We start from the raw sequence: 15,972 nt of genomic DNA on the forward strand, positions 1-15,972 counted from the left end.
GATTTTGACAGCTACTTGCCAGAATATTTGGGCATCTGAAGGCTCTTAGTTGAGGACAGGTTGAAAGTAATTTTCAACAATTAACTGTCACTTTCACTCAGAATCAGATTTCCAATCTCTGGAGGGAATTCATGACTTCGTATTTAGTCATTTAGACTCTTGAAGGCTCACTCAAAGAAAGAGCAATGTAATACTATAGACTGAACAGCTTTAAGATGCAAAACAATATAAAAACTCCCCCAAACCAAACCTGACCAGCCACAAATTAAAATGCAGGCAAAAGAGAAACATATCTATTTGCATCCTACTCAAAAGGTGGCAATTTCAATACTTTTAACTTCTAAAACAACCCTCATTCATCTGACCAAAGACAAAAGTAGGAGGCTCTTGTGAGTTCATTTTGATTTTTATTACACACCACAGACATGTACACTAACCAGAGTAGGATGCTTCTTTGTACTCTCAAAATCACAGGAAATGTATTTCTACCTACCCTCTTTTTTGCAATACTGGAGTGGCATTTCAGACTACCATCTTGGAACTGGTTTAGGGCCAAGTAAAGGAAATCATGGAAGGCAATATATATAGCATAATCATGAGCTATTTTTGGAAGCTAGTAGTATCTACTACTTCTATAGCAGTAGAAGCTAGTAGCTAGTAGTTATTCTCAGGCAGACTGAAAGTAACAGGGCTGTGCAGTATTAAAAATGCTATTACTTGGGTATTAATTTTGTTGTTGTTTAGTCGCTAAGTTGTTTCCGACTCTTTTGAGACCCCATGGACTGTATACGGCTAGGCTCCTCTGTCCATGGGACTTCCCAGGTAAGGATACTGGAGTGGGTTGCCATCTCCTCCCCTAAGGGATCTTCCCAACTGAGGGACTGAACCTGCGTCTAATGCACTGCAGGCGGAGTCTTTACCACTGAGCCACCGGGGAAGCCCACTTCTTTTGTTCATCTCCTCTTATTAGTTAACAGGGAAAGTAAAAAAAGGGGGTCTGTAAGAATCTTTCATTCTTGTTTTCAACTTCCTGTGATACAGTATCTTCTCAAAGGGTTTGAAAGGAGCACATCTCCTTGTTTAGACTGAAAAGACTGGAAATCTCTTCTGTGCACCCAGCAAATGTAGAAATTACAACCACCTTCATGTTTGCACCTGTGCTTTAATAATCCTGACTACCCTTGGCATTGATAGAGTATGAGCTGCAAAGTTCCTAAGACTACCTGACCTCACTTGTAAGTTACCTTGGCTTTCTATGCTATGCATGTGTCTCTGAAGAGGATGCTATTGTATTCTTGGTCCAAAATAAGGTTGGCATGGATATATTCAATCTTTTTTACACATACACCAAGCGAGGAATTTTTTTCCCTACATTTTTTTTTTGTCAGGCAAGAGAAAACACATTCCACTTCAATTTTGAGGTAGGTAATGAGAAAAATACAGGACCCTTTAGGATCTAACCTCTCTCCACCTTTCTAGGCTTATGTCTTAATGTAGTTGACCCTTGAACAGTGAGGGGGTAAGGGGTGCTGACTCTCTATGCAGTCCAAAATCTATGCATATCCTACAGTCTGCCCTCCATAACTATGGTTCTATATCCGCAGATTCAACCAACTTGGGATTGTTTATTACTAAAGCATTTACTACCGAAAAAAATCCAACATGTAAGTGGAGCTACACAATTCAAACTTGTGTTGTTCACGGCTCAACTCCACTTCCTAAGTGGCTTTCACAACAATCAACGTTCTGATGGTCTATAATATATATCCCTGGTGCATTTGCGTATTGCTCTTAAATTCAGTTTAAGCATTGCTTCTCTGGAAGGAAGTTCATATCTCTGATTGAACTATCACCTTTTTATTTTCTTCTAGAATCCTGGTATTATCTTGGTAATAAATGCTATCATATTGTATTTCATAGAAATAACCTTATTTCTCTCTCACCCGCTACATTATGAACCACTAGAGTGAAGAAACTGTACTTGTCTTTCTATCTTCACTGATAATAGACCGAAGGCATTCTACTAATGCCTCTTAGAAATGTTGAAATATAAATATTCTATTTACAAGTGCTAGGTTTTTTCACAAAACTAGCCTGAGATCTGTTCATTTTTGACTTTGTGAACTTAGAGAAGTTATTTCATTCAAACCTCTATTTTGTCCTAGGTTAGGACTAGATCGATCTGCATTTTACTAAGATGATGGTGTCTATTACAAGTTACATACTACTACTTTTCCCAGCATAAAAGGGCTATTTTTGAACTTGATGATGCAAAGAACATTTAGGATAGTAGTGCCTGGCATAGCAGCATAAGCATTAACAGGATACTGGACTTGTATCTAAACTTTTTTAAGCCACAGATGGAATTCAACAGACTATGTGTTCTTTTGACCATCTTTTTATGACTGCCTGGAAAGAAGATACGCTCCTGCCATTGGTACAGCTGAAGCCAATCAGGAACTAAACATCAACACAAAAATTCCAAGCAAGCTGGAATCAAGATTCTGGAGCCAGGAAGGAGATTAGGGAGAGTATTCAAATCTAGTAAACTGTGGACTTTAGTGCCCATCATCCCATCCGGTCTTACACCAAGACTATGTGATACAGGCAGAACCTCTGATGTTTAAATTGATCCTTAATCCTCTTCTGCAACCTGTTAAGACCACAAAAGGAGTATCTGAATATTCTGTGGACTACTTAACTATCTTCTCTGCCCTTTAGGTTAGACAACAGGCTTCAGTGGTAACTCTTTGAAAAAAAAGAATATGCTGACTGCCTTTTTTCCCCACAGAATCCTGTGATTTTTTTTCCCACCTCCCAAAGATCTTAAGTTTCAAAAAGTCAGAATGGAGTCAGAAATAAGCTGTTTCCCACTTTGTTCAGCACCTATACACAGTAAAAAGAAAAAAAAAATGCTTATATGTTGCCATAAATTTTCCAAAGAAATTATTTCTACCTCTACTTCCACCTACCTCCACTGAAATTCCAACTTAAAGAGATAGCCTAGAACTGATTATCTAGAATATTCTTGCCCTCTTCATATTAGCTTTGTGTTAGTAAACAACTAAAAAAGTTAGTTGACATAGCTTTAGGAAAACCTAGCTGGCAGCAGAGTTGGACAACAGATGGCCACTCAGAAACTAGACCCAGGAAGGTTACTTACTCTCTGTATGCTGATAAGAGTTCTATTTTGGGGAATACCCTGAAAATCCTTGACCTAATGCAAAGGCCCAAGAGACAGTGCAGGTAGGAATAATTATCATAACCTGATTACCTGTCTAGGGCAAAATATACCATTTAAATCAGCTATAGATAAGCCAGAAATGTACAATAAAAAAGATACCGACAGCCTACAGAAGCTTTCATCTTTTGCAAAAAACAAACAAACAAAAAAAACCCAGCAACATGTAACAAGATTTTCTTAGATGTTTCCTAGAATTCTTACTAAGCACCTTAAAGTAGTCATAAAAATAAGTGACTTTTAGTTCCGTACTTTGTTTCTGCAGAAAGAGCTACTAGCAGGCTCATTTTATAATAACTCCAAACAGTTTTTTCTTAAAACAAAACAAAACAAAAAAGGTTTAGTCTTATCTTTATGGCAATTAATAGCTGACAACAGTATCTAATTAAAACTGTAACAGGCAATTTTTAGCTAAGAAGCTCTCTTTCGTTTTGAAATTTTAACTGAATTTTGGTTGAACCTTAAATGTTAACCATAAATGTGTAATAACTGCTCTACTACAAAATCTGTAAGTCACATTTCCAAAATTCCTGTTGCCTGGATGAAAATTACTGAAGGTTTTCCTTTATCAACAAAACTCAAAGACATTTATGTCATGGCATATGGTAAGTAGACTTGAAAGCTGTTTATCATCACTTACTAAGTTACACAAGATTCCAGTTCAAGTTGATATAGAAAACATAAACTAGATTGAGAGCAATGTATTAAATAAACAAAAACACAGTTTGTATTTTGGGGTAATTAAAAATGTACAGACCTCACACTAAAAAGAATGAAAAACACATCCAAGATTATCATTCTGTAATTGTTCTGTTTAGCTCTTTTTACTCTAAGCATGTAGTCTTATTTGGAGAATGACAGCTGGTCAAATTTTTGCTTAAGACATTTATCCATACTTAACCAGAGGTTTCAGAGATAATAACACCAGTCAGGTATTCTGAATTATTTTATGTTAAATAGGAGCATTTTCTCAATAGTCTTAACATTTTCTCTGAAGTCACATCTATCTTCCTCCTTAAGAACTACATAGGCTTGTTTTAAATAGTTTAAACACCTGTAATAAACTACAGATTGCTAAGAGTAGAGGTACTCTGGTTAATGCTCAAAATGGTATGGCCAGAGGAAAAGCCAGCATTATTAAATATGAATGCAATCCTTATACCAACACAAATTGAACCTTTTTTTTCCAATAAAAAAGCTAGTCTGAAAAAAAGGTCTCATTCTATAAAGATTTATCATTTCCAAATCACAGTGAAAGGAACTTGAATAATTTACCAATTTTGTTTTCTACTATGTGCCTTAAAGATACCTCACTAAAGACTGGTATCTAGCACAAAAGAATGACATATGCAGAATGTAATATTGTAGCGACAGTACTGAGGTTGATTGTTACAGACACATTTCAACTCTGCGTATTAAATGTTACATCCTAATTATTTATATAGAACATTGGTCCAATAACAAAAATGGAGAACAGCAGCTGAAAGTGTAGCTCATTCAATGTTGAGAGATAAAAGGGTTAACCATTCTTTCCACTATTTTCGGCAGATCAGTCCTTTTTTGTCATATTTAAATCTGATAGCGACTGGAATTCTGGCGTTGTTCCAAGCTACTGTATGAAAAGGATGCTGAAGGCCATCACGATACAGCACACTGCAACATACGGACTCTTCCGTTCACCTGGTGGAAAAGAGGCAGTTAAATACATTCATGTTAACTGAGTGGTGAACATAAGGTTATTACTACAGGGAGAGGCACGTACAAACCAAGATAAGATTTTTGCCTATGAAGTCCATACACTTAGGGGCAGGGGCAAAATGAACTACATGCAACATAAAAGTAAGTACACACCAGAATGAACTAAACGATACCGATCTAAGACCACCTCTTTGTCATGTCTTTAGAAAACACTGGATTCGCCATTTTAGTGTCACTGCATAAACCTACATATTGAAAAATGTAACAAAGAATGTAGGATAAAGACCCAAGAGGAATTATCTCAAAAAACTTGTAAGGGGAAAAAAATAGCATTCCTGAATGAAAATAAACAAGTATTCAACAAAACTGCATTTTAAAAATCAACATCACATAGAATGTCAAAAAAAAAAAAAAAAAAAAACAAACACGTTAGAGAAACCTAAACTATTTCTGAGATGGATTTCGTATCAAATCTTTTATAGTATAATTACTCTGGGTTAGAGACATAGAACAATCACTTCTGAATTAGTCAGTTTTCACATGTGTTTAAGGAGTGTCTGTTTATAGCTGGAGATTTTCCTTTGCATAAGTAGATCTGGAGTTGGCTTGTGCGATTGTCTTGCAAACAGAGATCCTGTGATTGTGAGCTCACTCAAACTTATCTTGTTCATTCCTGTTTCTTCAATAATTGCAAGACTGTACATACAAGGCACCGGGCATTTTTGTGCTGCTTTGAGGGCACACACGAAAGGAAGAAGGAAGGAAGGGGAAAGAGTGAGGACGTGCTACTTCTAGGAAAAAGCCTGAGTCTGTACCTGGTTCCTTTATAGAAGAGCTTCTCTGGTGGCTCAGAGGTTAAAGCGTCTGCCTGCAATGCAGGAGACCAGGGTTCGATCCCTGAATTGGGAAGATCCCATGGAGAAGGCAATGGCACCCCACTTCAGTACTCTTGCCTGGAAAATCCCATGGACGGAGGAGCCTACCAGGGGTCGCAAAAAGTCAGACAGGACTGAGCGACTTCACTTTCACTTTCCTTTATAGAGATGGTTTATACTCCCCTCACCTGTGTTTTTCTATGGTGTTTAAAATAATTTCTTTTCTAGTAACTAAGTTCCTTAATTCACATACCAAGGTTAGTTAATTATTTCTGGAAAATGTCAATCTTGATCACTCTTAGCAATTAAAACCTTGAAGGTCATTATTTTCAGAGCTCCCTCACTGACATCATAGGGATACAACTGGTAAGTTTTTATCTTTATATCTATTCAATGGCAATATTCATATGACACATTTTACACACATACAAACAAAATAAACATTTGGTGTTTTTCAGAGTGTTCTATCCACAGACATTTAATGAACTGTGTTCCAACTAAATGAAAATTCAGAAAGTGAGAAAATACAGTTTTCACAATATGATCTCAACTGGAAAAAACAAAAAAAAACTAGAAAATAGTGGTGTTCCTTGTTTTTTAGCAATGCTGATTCTTTCAGAGTAAAAAACTCAAGTTATCCAACAAAACAAGAACAAAAATCAGTCAGACCAAAATTTCAGGTAGATCTCATAAGGAAGCCTGTCCCTATTTCCATAGGGCTGCTGCTGCTGCTGCTAAGTCACTTCAGTCGTGTCCGACTCTGAGCGACCCTAGAGATGGCAGCCCACCAGGCTCCCCTGTCCCTGGGATTCTCCAGGCAAGAACACTGGAGTGGGTTGCCATTTCCTTCTCCAATGCATGAAAGTGAAAAGTGAAAGTCTAGATACCCTTATTGTCAAATACAGCCTTCTTAAATACTAAAAGAAGAAATTAATACTGTCCTAAATTTGCCATCTGCTAAAAATTAATTTTTGAGGAAGTTCTTCTCTTTCTCATCCTCCAACTTAGAATACTATGATTTACATATGGGTTTCATTTTCCTGTTTTTAATTTTCTTAAAAGAGACTGCCATGTGGTAGAGCTAAACATCTTTAGTTGAACTAGGGTGAGAATGTTACTTCTTGTCTGGTCTGAGGTCTCTCTAAGTGAATGTGAAACAGTTGCTGTACTGTGATGTGTAACATGATAAGATGCTCTGGCTGGGCCTTTTCCCATTAAAATTGCATCCTTTCTTTGGGGATATATTCTGTGTCAAGATAAGAGGAACATGTGGTTGAGAAAGCTGCATATCAGTACCAACATTTTCTAAAACCCTTTGCCAAAATGAAAAGCTAATGGTTTTCACATAATTGGCAATATGTGAATAACTGAACTATTTAACCTATGATATTCATGCAGTCAAGAGAGGAAAATGGAAATAGATGGGCAAGCAAAAAAAGAAAAGGTATAGTTTATAATTAGACATAAAAATAGATAATACTAACAGGATATTATTAAGAAAGCTATAAACTAGATGTCTGAAACCTTTACCTACACTTCCAAGCAACAACTGTGAACAAAGTCACCTGGATTAGTTACTAATGGAGTTGTACAATGTTTTCTAATATATTACATAAAAAAATGGATTTAAAATGCCTTAACATTTTCACCATAAGCCAATAATTTTAATGTTCGTATGACTCTAATCCTGAATATTTATTGGAAGGACTGATGCTGAAACTCCCATACTTTGGCCACCTGATGCGAACAACTGATTCATTGGGAAAGACCCTGATGCTGAGAAAGATTCAAGGCAGGAGGAGAAGGGTTAGATGGTAGGATGGCATCACCAACTCAATGGACATAAGTTTGAGTAAGCTCTGGGAGTTGGTGATGGACAGGGAGGCCTGGCGTGCTGCAGCAGTCCGTGGGGTTGGAGAGTCTGACACGACTGAGTGACTGAACTGAACTGATGACTCTAATCCAGTGATATTCCCTATCCCCTCAAACTGTCCATAATGTTTTTTTTTTTTTTTTTAACTGAATAGCTGATTTACAATGTTTTAGATATACAGCAAAGTGTTCAGTTATACATCCACATACATGTAAATATATACATACAGATATATTTATATATTTTTTCAGATTTATTTCCATTAAAGATATTACAATATAGTGAATATAGTTCCTTGTGCTATACTGTGCTGTGCTGTGCTTAGTCGCTCAGTCGTGTCCGACTCTTTGCAACCCCATGAAATGTAGCCTGCCAGGCTCCTCTGTCCATGGGGATTCTCCTGTCAACAATACTGGAGTGGGTTGCCATGCCCTCCTCCAGGGGAACTTTCCAACCCAGGGATCGACCCAGGTCTCCTGCATTGCAAGCAGATTCTTTACCTTCTGAGCCACCATAGTAGATACTTGTTATTTATCTATTTTGTATGTAATAGTATTTGTTAATGCCAATTTCCTAATTTATCTCCCCACCTTTGTTTTCAATGTCTGCAAGTCTATTTCTCTTTTGTAAATAAATTCAAGATTCTACTTGTAAGTGGTACAATATATTTGTCTTCTCTGTCTGACTTACTTCACTTAGTATGATAATCTCTAGGTCCAACGAGGTTGCTGCAAATGGCATTATTTCATTCTTTTTTTATGGCTGAGTGATATTCTACAGCTGCAATGAACATTGGGGTGCATATATCTTTTCCTTTTCAAATGATGGTTTTCTCTGGATATATGCCAAGGAATGTGACTGCTGACTCATATGGTAACTCATTTTTTGTCTAAATAACTCAATTTTGTCTAAGGTATCTCCATACTGTTCTCCACAGTGGCTGTGCCAATTTACAACAACAGTGCAGGATGGTTCCTTTTTCTCCACGCCCTCTCCACCATCTATTATTCAATGGCCATTGATGATGGCCATTCTGACCAGGAGTGAGGTGATACCTCATTGTAGTTCCGATTTGCATTTCTCTAATAATTAGTGATATTAAGCATCATTTCATGTGCCTATTCATGTATGTCTTCTATGAAGAAATGTCTATTTAGATCTGCCCAATTTTTGACTGGGTTATCTGTTTAATATTTAACTATACAAGCTGTTTGTGTATTTTGAAAATTAATTTCCTTGTCGGTCACATCATTTGCAAGTATTTTCTCCCATTCCATAGATTGTCTTTTCATTTTGTTTATGGTGTCCTTTGCTGTGCAAACGCATGTAAGTGTGATTAGGTCCTATTTGTTTATTTTTGCTTTTGTTTCCTTTACTCTAGGAGTTGTATCCAAAATAATACGGTGCAATTTATGTCAGAGAGTCTTCTGCCTATATTTTCCTCTAGAAGTTTCACAGTATCTAGTCTTAAGATACTTAAGACCTAAATATGTGTTTATTTTTGTACGCTGGTAGAGAATGTTCTAATTCCATTGTTTTACCTGTGGCTGTAAAGTTTTTCCAGCACCACTTATTGAAGAGACTTTTTCTCCACTCTATATTCTTGCCTCCACTGTTGTGGATTAATTGATCATAAATGCATGAGGTTTATTCTTGTCCTTTCTCTTAAAGGACACCCACAAAATTTCACATGTTTTAGCACCCAGGGCCAAAGCAGTGACTTGATAGGAGCCTCAGTCAAACCTACCTTCTGGCCTTGGAGAATCTCCTGGAGAAGCAAAAGGCGACTGCATCTTACCTTCGGGACACAGACACTGATGGGAGCCATTCTGAGTTACTTCTGTCATATGGACACTGGCAGGCACCACTGTAGAATCTTCCCTCTAGCTTATGAGTGGTAGGACCCAACTGTGTCCTTGCCCAACAGCTTACAGGTGAGTGCTGAGACACCTCAAGCTAAGCAACCCATCTGGTAAGAACAGAGCCACATCCATCAGCAGACATGCTGCCTTAAGAGCGCACAGCTGCCTCTGAACATGGCCCTATCCACCAGAGGGTTCAGTGCCCCATTCCACTTACCAGTGGGCAAGCACCAGCCCCAGAAACCCATGGAGCCCAGTCCTGTCCTCAGAGAAGCCTGTTCTAGCCTCTGGATCAGCCTCACTCTGACAGGGGGCAGACACTAAATGCTAGAAATTTAGTGACAATCCTGCAACCTACAGACTCAGACTGCCCCCTAAACCCCCATCGCAGCAGGCCAGGCCCTGCCCTGGGTCCAGTTGGGACATGGTCTGGCCCACTGGCAGGCCAAGTTTCAGAACACCCTAGATACTGTACCAAACTGTGTCAGGAACTCCTCCCCATCCCCACCAGTGGTGCTGGGAAAACTAGACAGCTACATGTAAAAAAATGAAATCAGAATAGCTAGTTCCTCACACTATATATAAAAATAACCTCAAAGTAGATTAAGGACCTAAATGTAGGACTGGAAAACATAAACTCCTAGAAGAAAATAGAGTGGAATACTCTTTGACATAAATCATATTTTCGGGGACATATCTAAAGGAAACAAAAGCAAAAATAAACTAACTGGATCTAATTAATGTTAAAAGCTTTTCCACAGCAGAAGAAACTATCAACAAAATGAAAAGACAACCTGTTGAATGAGACAGAATATTTGCTAATGCCATGACTGATAAGGGATTAATATCCAAAATCTATAAACAGTTCATACAACTCAACATCAAAAAAAAACAACCCAATTAAACCTGGGCAGAGGCCTGAGAGAAAGTTTGTCAAAGAAGACACACAGATGACCAACAGGCAGATGAAAAGATGATCAACATTATTAATCATCACAGAAATGCAAATTAAAACCAAAATGAGATGTCATCTCACACCTGTTAGAATGGCTATCATCAGAAGAGACACAAGAAATGTTGCTGAGGTTATTGGTGGAAATGTAAATTAATGCATCCTCTATAGAAAACAGGATAGAGGTTTCTCAGTAAAAACAGAACTACAATATGACCCAGCAATTCAAACATACAATATGACCCAGCAATAAGACCAAAGAACTGGTCTGGGGCCCAGAGGTTGAGGAGCCCTGTTACATACTATTTTGCATCAATTACACTTCAATAAAAAAAAATTATTGGTGAATAAAGTATATTTTAATTCATTTACTTACCAATTATTTGAGAATCTCGTATGTGCTGGGCATTGTGTTAAATACTATACATAATGTTATGGGACAATGAATATTAATATATATTGTTATCTAACCATTTACACACTTAAGATGCTACTAACTTTATTATGAAAAGTTAGAAGATATCCACGTTTACACAAAGTTCAAGAATGATCACATACATGGATTCAAGAGATGAAATAGTTCAGGTTTTCTAAAAGCAACTAGTAAGAGTCTATGACTTACCAGAGGACAATTAGATAGTTGCTCAGCAAGCCTTTCATGAAATGCAAAAATCATCCTCCGTTATGGAAACGGTACATGTTATATGAAGCAGCATGCTCTACACAATGTGTGCATATACATACTTGCCTGTAACCTCAAAACCAGGAATGCAGACTGTTTACTGTCTAAATTACAGAGACCTTTGACCTGCTTTCCATCTCCCTATTAGTGAATATTAGAAGGTATGTGTGAAACCGTTTTAAATAGAGTCAAGAAAAGAGTTATGTGGAACTCTATAAAGTACTGCAAAAAGGTACACAACTGGGAAGTCTGCACTTTAAAAACTGACATTTGGTTTGTTTGAATATAACTGGCCAACAGTTTACAGCATAATAAAGTACAGAGATAATAGACAGAGACTCACCAATTCTGGCACACTTCCAAAATATACCCAACAACCTGCAGAAAATAAAAAAGTAGCTACCGATTACTGGGAAAGACAAATTATTCAGTATCATATAGGTAATTTATTACATACTAGCATTTTAACTTTGATGTATTGCTTTACACTGAAATTCATTTGATATTGAGCCACTACTTATTTAGAAAAGTAGGACACAATAGCTTATCAACCATCAATGTACAGAAACTATTAGAAATTGGAACATATGTGGTGTCACAGGTTGGGCCCAAAGTAAATTAATGTAAGAATGGCAAAAATTTGCACAAGAGCTTACTATTAAAAGATTAATTCAATCAACTTCGAGCGCTTTACCTTCAAAAGCAAAAAACACATAACACTGATTTAAATAAACATTAATTTTGAAAAAACAGTAAATGGACACAGTTGGTTTTGGATAAATTTTGACATTAACTGAAAAACTTTCCTGAATGTAGTTCTATATTTAAATGATCTATAATCATGAACTCCAATGACAGTATTTATATGGCCATAACATTAAATGAGGAGGAATACAAAAATATGAGCCTATATTTCAATGTAATATATTCAATATAACATATCTCAACATAAGAAAACGTTGATTAGGGATACTGTATATGAAACTATAATTTCATATAAAATTTAAAATATATATTTAAAATACATATATTCTGGAAATAATAAAAATTAGACTAATATTTCTATTTCAGTTCCATGAATAAATATATTATAAATACATATTATATGGATATATCACTTATTTTCCAAGTATTAAAAAACACCAGCTTAAAAACAATGATATTCATTGAATAGAGATATTTGAAAAAAAATATTGTAGACAATTATTTTGATGTGACAAAAGAACAGAAATATATATGGCATTACACATGGTTACAAATCAAGATAAATTAACATTACTGCAGTGAATTAGAATTGTTATAGGAAGAAAATCATGTTTATATTTGAGAGAAATTATATTTTCTTTGCCCAAAGAGATGGCTGGCAATAAATCGTTATATTGGAATGGTTAAGACTGAAAAAAAAAAATGCTGACTCAATGAAGTTCCAAACATGTTCCTCCTCTGAAGTATACAGTAATTTCCTGACATCATAGCAAAAAGTCCCTTAGTTCAGATTAAATGAAATGGGCAAAAATATAAGTATTGTGAAGGATAGGAATTCTGACAGGTGAAACTTCACTATAGGAATAAAAAGGACAAATGTATACTCTTGAAAGCAAAGGATCAGGGCTAAACTGTGCCTAAGTTCAATTCTACTTAATTGGCTGCATAACTATGAGCAGGTTATTTTATCTCATTTTAACAGGGTTGCTATAAGGGTTACATGAGTTATTACACAGAAAGTCTTTAGAACAGTGACTAACATGTGCTGTGTTCAATATTACATAGGCTAAAGGTACGGACAATAACTCCAGGTATCACTAACATTGGCTTACACTTCATCAAAAAATGGAAGACAACTGGTTAGTGATCTGCAATGCCCTGCAAACTTGATTCTAAAAATCTACTGATTATAAAATGAATTATTGACTCAAAGCTGCTCGGACTGAGGTATTCAGAAGTAGGACACTTGAAGTTCCTCTATGGGAAGCTAAGGGCCCTTCAGAACAGTCTGAAACCATATCATCATAGTCAAGGTCTTTTCAGGTCTTATAGTCTAGAAATTAGCATCAAAGCATCAGTAGGAAATTGGTATAACAGAGCATATTAAAAGCTACTTAAATGAAAAAAATTCCTAATTTGGCAACATAAGAGATTATTTGGTACTGCTTTGGCCTTTTTCACATATTTCCCTACCTAGACATTTACACGATATCCCAAATGCTAAAAGGAACTTAAGCTGGTAAACACCAATACAAATATGCTGCTTAGTTTTTAAAGACATAAACCAGTAAGCATATATGCTGATAAAATTATAAAGTCTATGAAAATAGGAAAGTAGACAAAATAGCAACTCTTCTCTGCTGCTTTTAAGTTCTATACTATTTGAAGCAGCAAAAAATGAAGTTGCTATTTTCAACAGTGAAGTTATTAAGAACTCATTTTATCTAATTGGTCCATTTTATCTAATTAGTTCACTTAAGCATGGAACACTCAGTATAATCAAAGGAAAGTCTACTATGACTTTCATAAATATACATTTTTAACAGAAAAGAACAAGGACCAGTAAAAATGTCTTCCACAGAAATTATTTCATTTGTACAAGTCAAAATGAAAGGAGCTTAACATTTGTATAGAGACAATGTTTTTAGGGCTTCCACTGTGGCTCAGTGGTAAAGAATCTACCTGCCAATGCAGGAGACATAGGTTTGACCCCTGTTCTGGGAAGATCCCACATGCCGAGGAGCAACTAAGCCCATGAGCCACAGGAACTGAGCCCACGAGCTGCAACTACTGAAGCTTGCCTGGCCCAGAGCCCATGCTCCTCAACAAGAGAAGCCCCTGAAATGAGACGCCTGCACACCACAGCTAGAGAGTAGCTCCCACTTGCTGCAAATAGAGAAAAGCCCATGTAGCAAGCAATGAAGACCCAGCACAGTCAGAAGCAAACAAAAAGTTTTTCCAAAAACCTTTCAAACAGCTAACTGTATCATACATACTTTGAAATGTAAAAATAGGCATGCTATTTCTTTGCTTTTATGTAGGAGAAATATACTACTACTCAACCTCTACTGTAAGGTTGGCAGCCCTGAGAACTCCTTTTTTAATGTAGCATGTTGTGGATGTATTCCTGCTTCCAAAGGAATGAGAAGCAGACATTTCCACATGCAGCCTACTTTGTCACAGCACCAGAAATGTACAAATACTCTGTTCTACCACTAAGTGATTATTCATGAATGAAATACATTCTTTATTAAACATTATGTATTAGAAATCTAAACTAACAATCCATGAGATCGTTTACTGCATTCTACCATATGCTTTGTTGCTGTTGTGTAGTTGCTAAGTTGGGTCTGACTCTTCGCGACCCCATGGACTGTAGCCCGCCAGGCTCCTCTGTTCATGGAATTTCCCAGGCAGAATATTGGAGTGTGTTGCCATTTTCTTTTCCAGGGGATCTTCCCAACCCAGCAATTGAATCTGTGCCTTCTGCACAGGTGGATTCTTCACTGCTGAGCCACCAGAGAAACCCACAGGGGATTGCAGAGAAAGGGAAGGAGGAAATCAAATTGTTTAGCTGAGTAGAAAGGCTTCTTGTACAACTAAGCAACAAATAAAATTATGTAATTTCAACAAAGGGACTGAAGACTTAGTGCAATAAGAGTTCAGAGAAAAGGTCGAATGATAAGAACATAATCTCTACAAAGGAAGTGAGAAAAACCCATGGACAAATAACATGTTTTCCCCTTCAGTAGGTTAAATAAAATGCCTTAGGATGATAGAGACAGATCATCAGTTTATTGGATAAGATTATAGATCTTCATTATTCAAAACTGGGTAGGGGTTCTCTATGCCTTTATAGATGTTCAAACAAACCTACACAATAAAAAGAAACAGTAACAAAAGCCAAATGATTTAGATAATGGAATGTTTGAATAAATGTTAATTATGACCCCAAAGATATAATGCAGTTGAAGGGAAGATAATTATTTCCTCTCATAGTTGAATATCTACTACTTTGCTTCTTGTAGGAGATTTTTTTAGTGGAAGAACAGAGCCCGACTTTGCAGTATTCTAATTAGAACTTTTCCTTTCCATCAAAAACAAAAAAGGTGGAGATAATTAATTATTCCTATGTGAAGTGTTCTATTTCATCCTATTATTTCTTAAGATGATTAAGGATCTTACTATGAAAGGCTTAAGACAATTATTCACAGAATTAATCTGTAAGGCAAAGAAAGTTTAGACAGTTTTCACCATATGGTCTCTATTTTTTTTTTTTTTTTTTAATAAAATTGTCCTTCTGGTTGAACTCAACATGTATTTCTGTATGAGAAACATGGCACTTAAAAATTTTAAGTCTATGTAGTATCGCATTAAGCTCAATTTTAGCAGGAGTGTTAACATACAATTAAAAGGGATATGACATGCCCCAAACTTAACTTTTATTATTGCTTTAAGAAAGCTAAATTTCTCCAAAGATGTTTGCTTTATGATACAGCTGGGGAGCCTATATGATTAGAGCAGTCCTGGAGTGGAGATGGGATGTCTATACTAGTACTGTAGTGGACACAGTGCTTATAAACTGTTTCATGCTTTCAAGATAAGATAATGGATTTTACTATAAAAACAAAGGCCAAACCCTGTCTCTGAAACTACTAAACTGTAGCTATAATTTCAGAAAGAAAAACTATCTCATCTTTTAAAATACTTTTTTTTTTTTCAGTCCAGCACACTTCAGGTAACTTCTGATATTTATGTTTTTGGTAAGAATCTATGAATATAAAGATTTGGATTTTTTAAAAAC

General features: G+C 36.3%; 1 protein-coding gene and 1 non-coding gene across 2 annotated transcripts in view; both read right to left on the reverse strand.

The window, feature by feature from the left end:
• Positions 1 to 390: 390 nt before the first annotated feature.
• TMEM167A (transmembrane protein 167A) overlaps positions 391 to 15,972 on the reverse strand; it is a 47,901-nt gene continuing 32,319 nt past the window's right edge. The window contains exons 3-4 of the mRNA XM_086412875.1: positions 11,527 to 11,561; positions 391 to 4,921 (exon numbers count right to left, since the gene is read on the reverse strand). Of these exons, the coding sequence (XP_086269001.1) occupies positions 4,851 to 4,921; positions 11,527 to 11,561 (106 nt within the window). The 3' untranslated portion in view covers positions 391 to 4,850. The remainder of the gene's footprint in view (positions 4,922 to 11,526; positions 11,562 to 15,972) is intronic.
• On the reverse strand, positions 14,202 to 14,336 carry LOC147369899 (small nucleolar RNA U109). Its single transcript, XR_015168678.1, has one exon. It is a non-coding gene; the product is annotated as a small nucleolar RNA U109 (small nucleolar RNA).

The sequence above is a fragment of the Bos grunniens genome, chromosome 7 (assembly GCF_055505025.1).
Source record: "Bos grunniens cultivar Pamir isolate PY7600 chromosome 7, Bosgru_T2T1.0, whole genome shotgun sequence".
NCBI classification, from domain to species: Eukaryota; Metazoa; Chordata; class Mammalia; order Artiodactyla; family Bovidae; genus Bos; species Bos grunniens.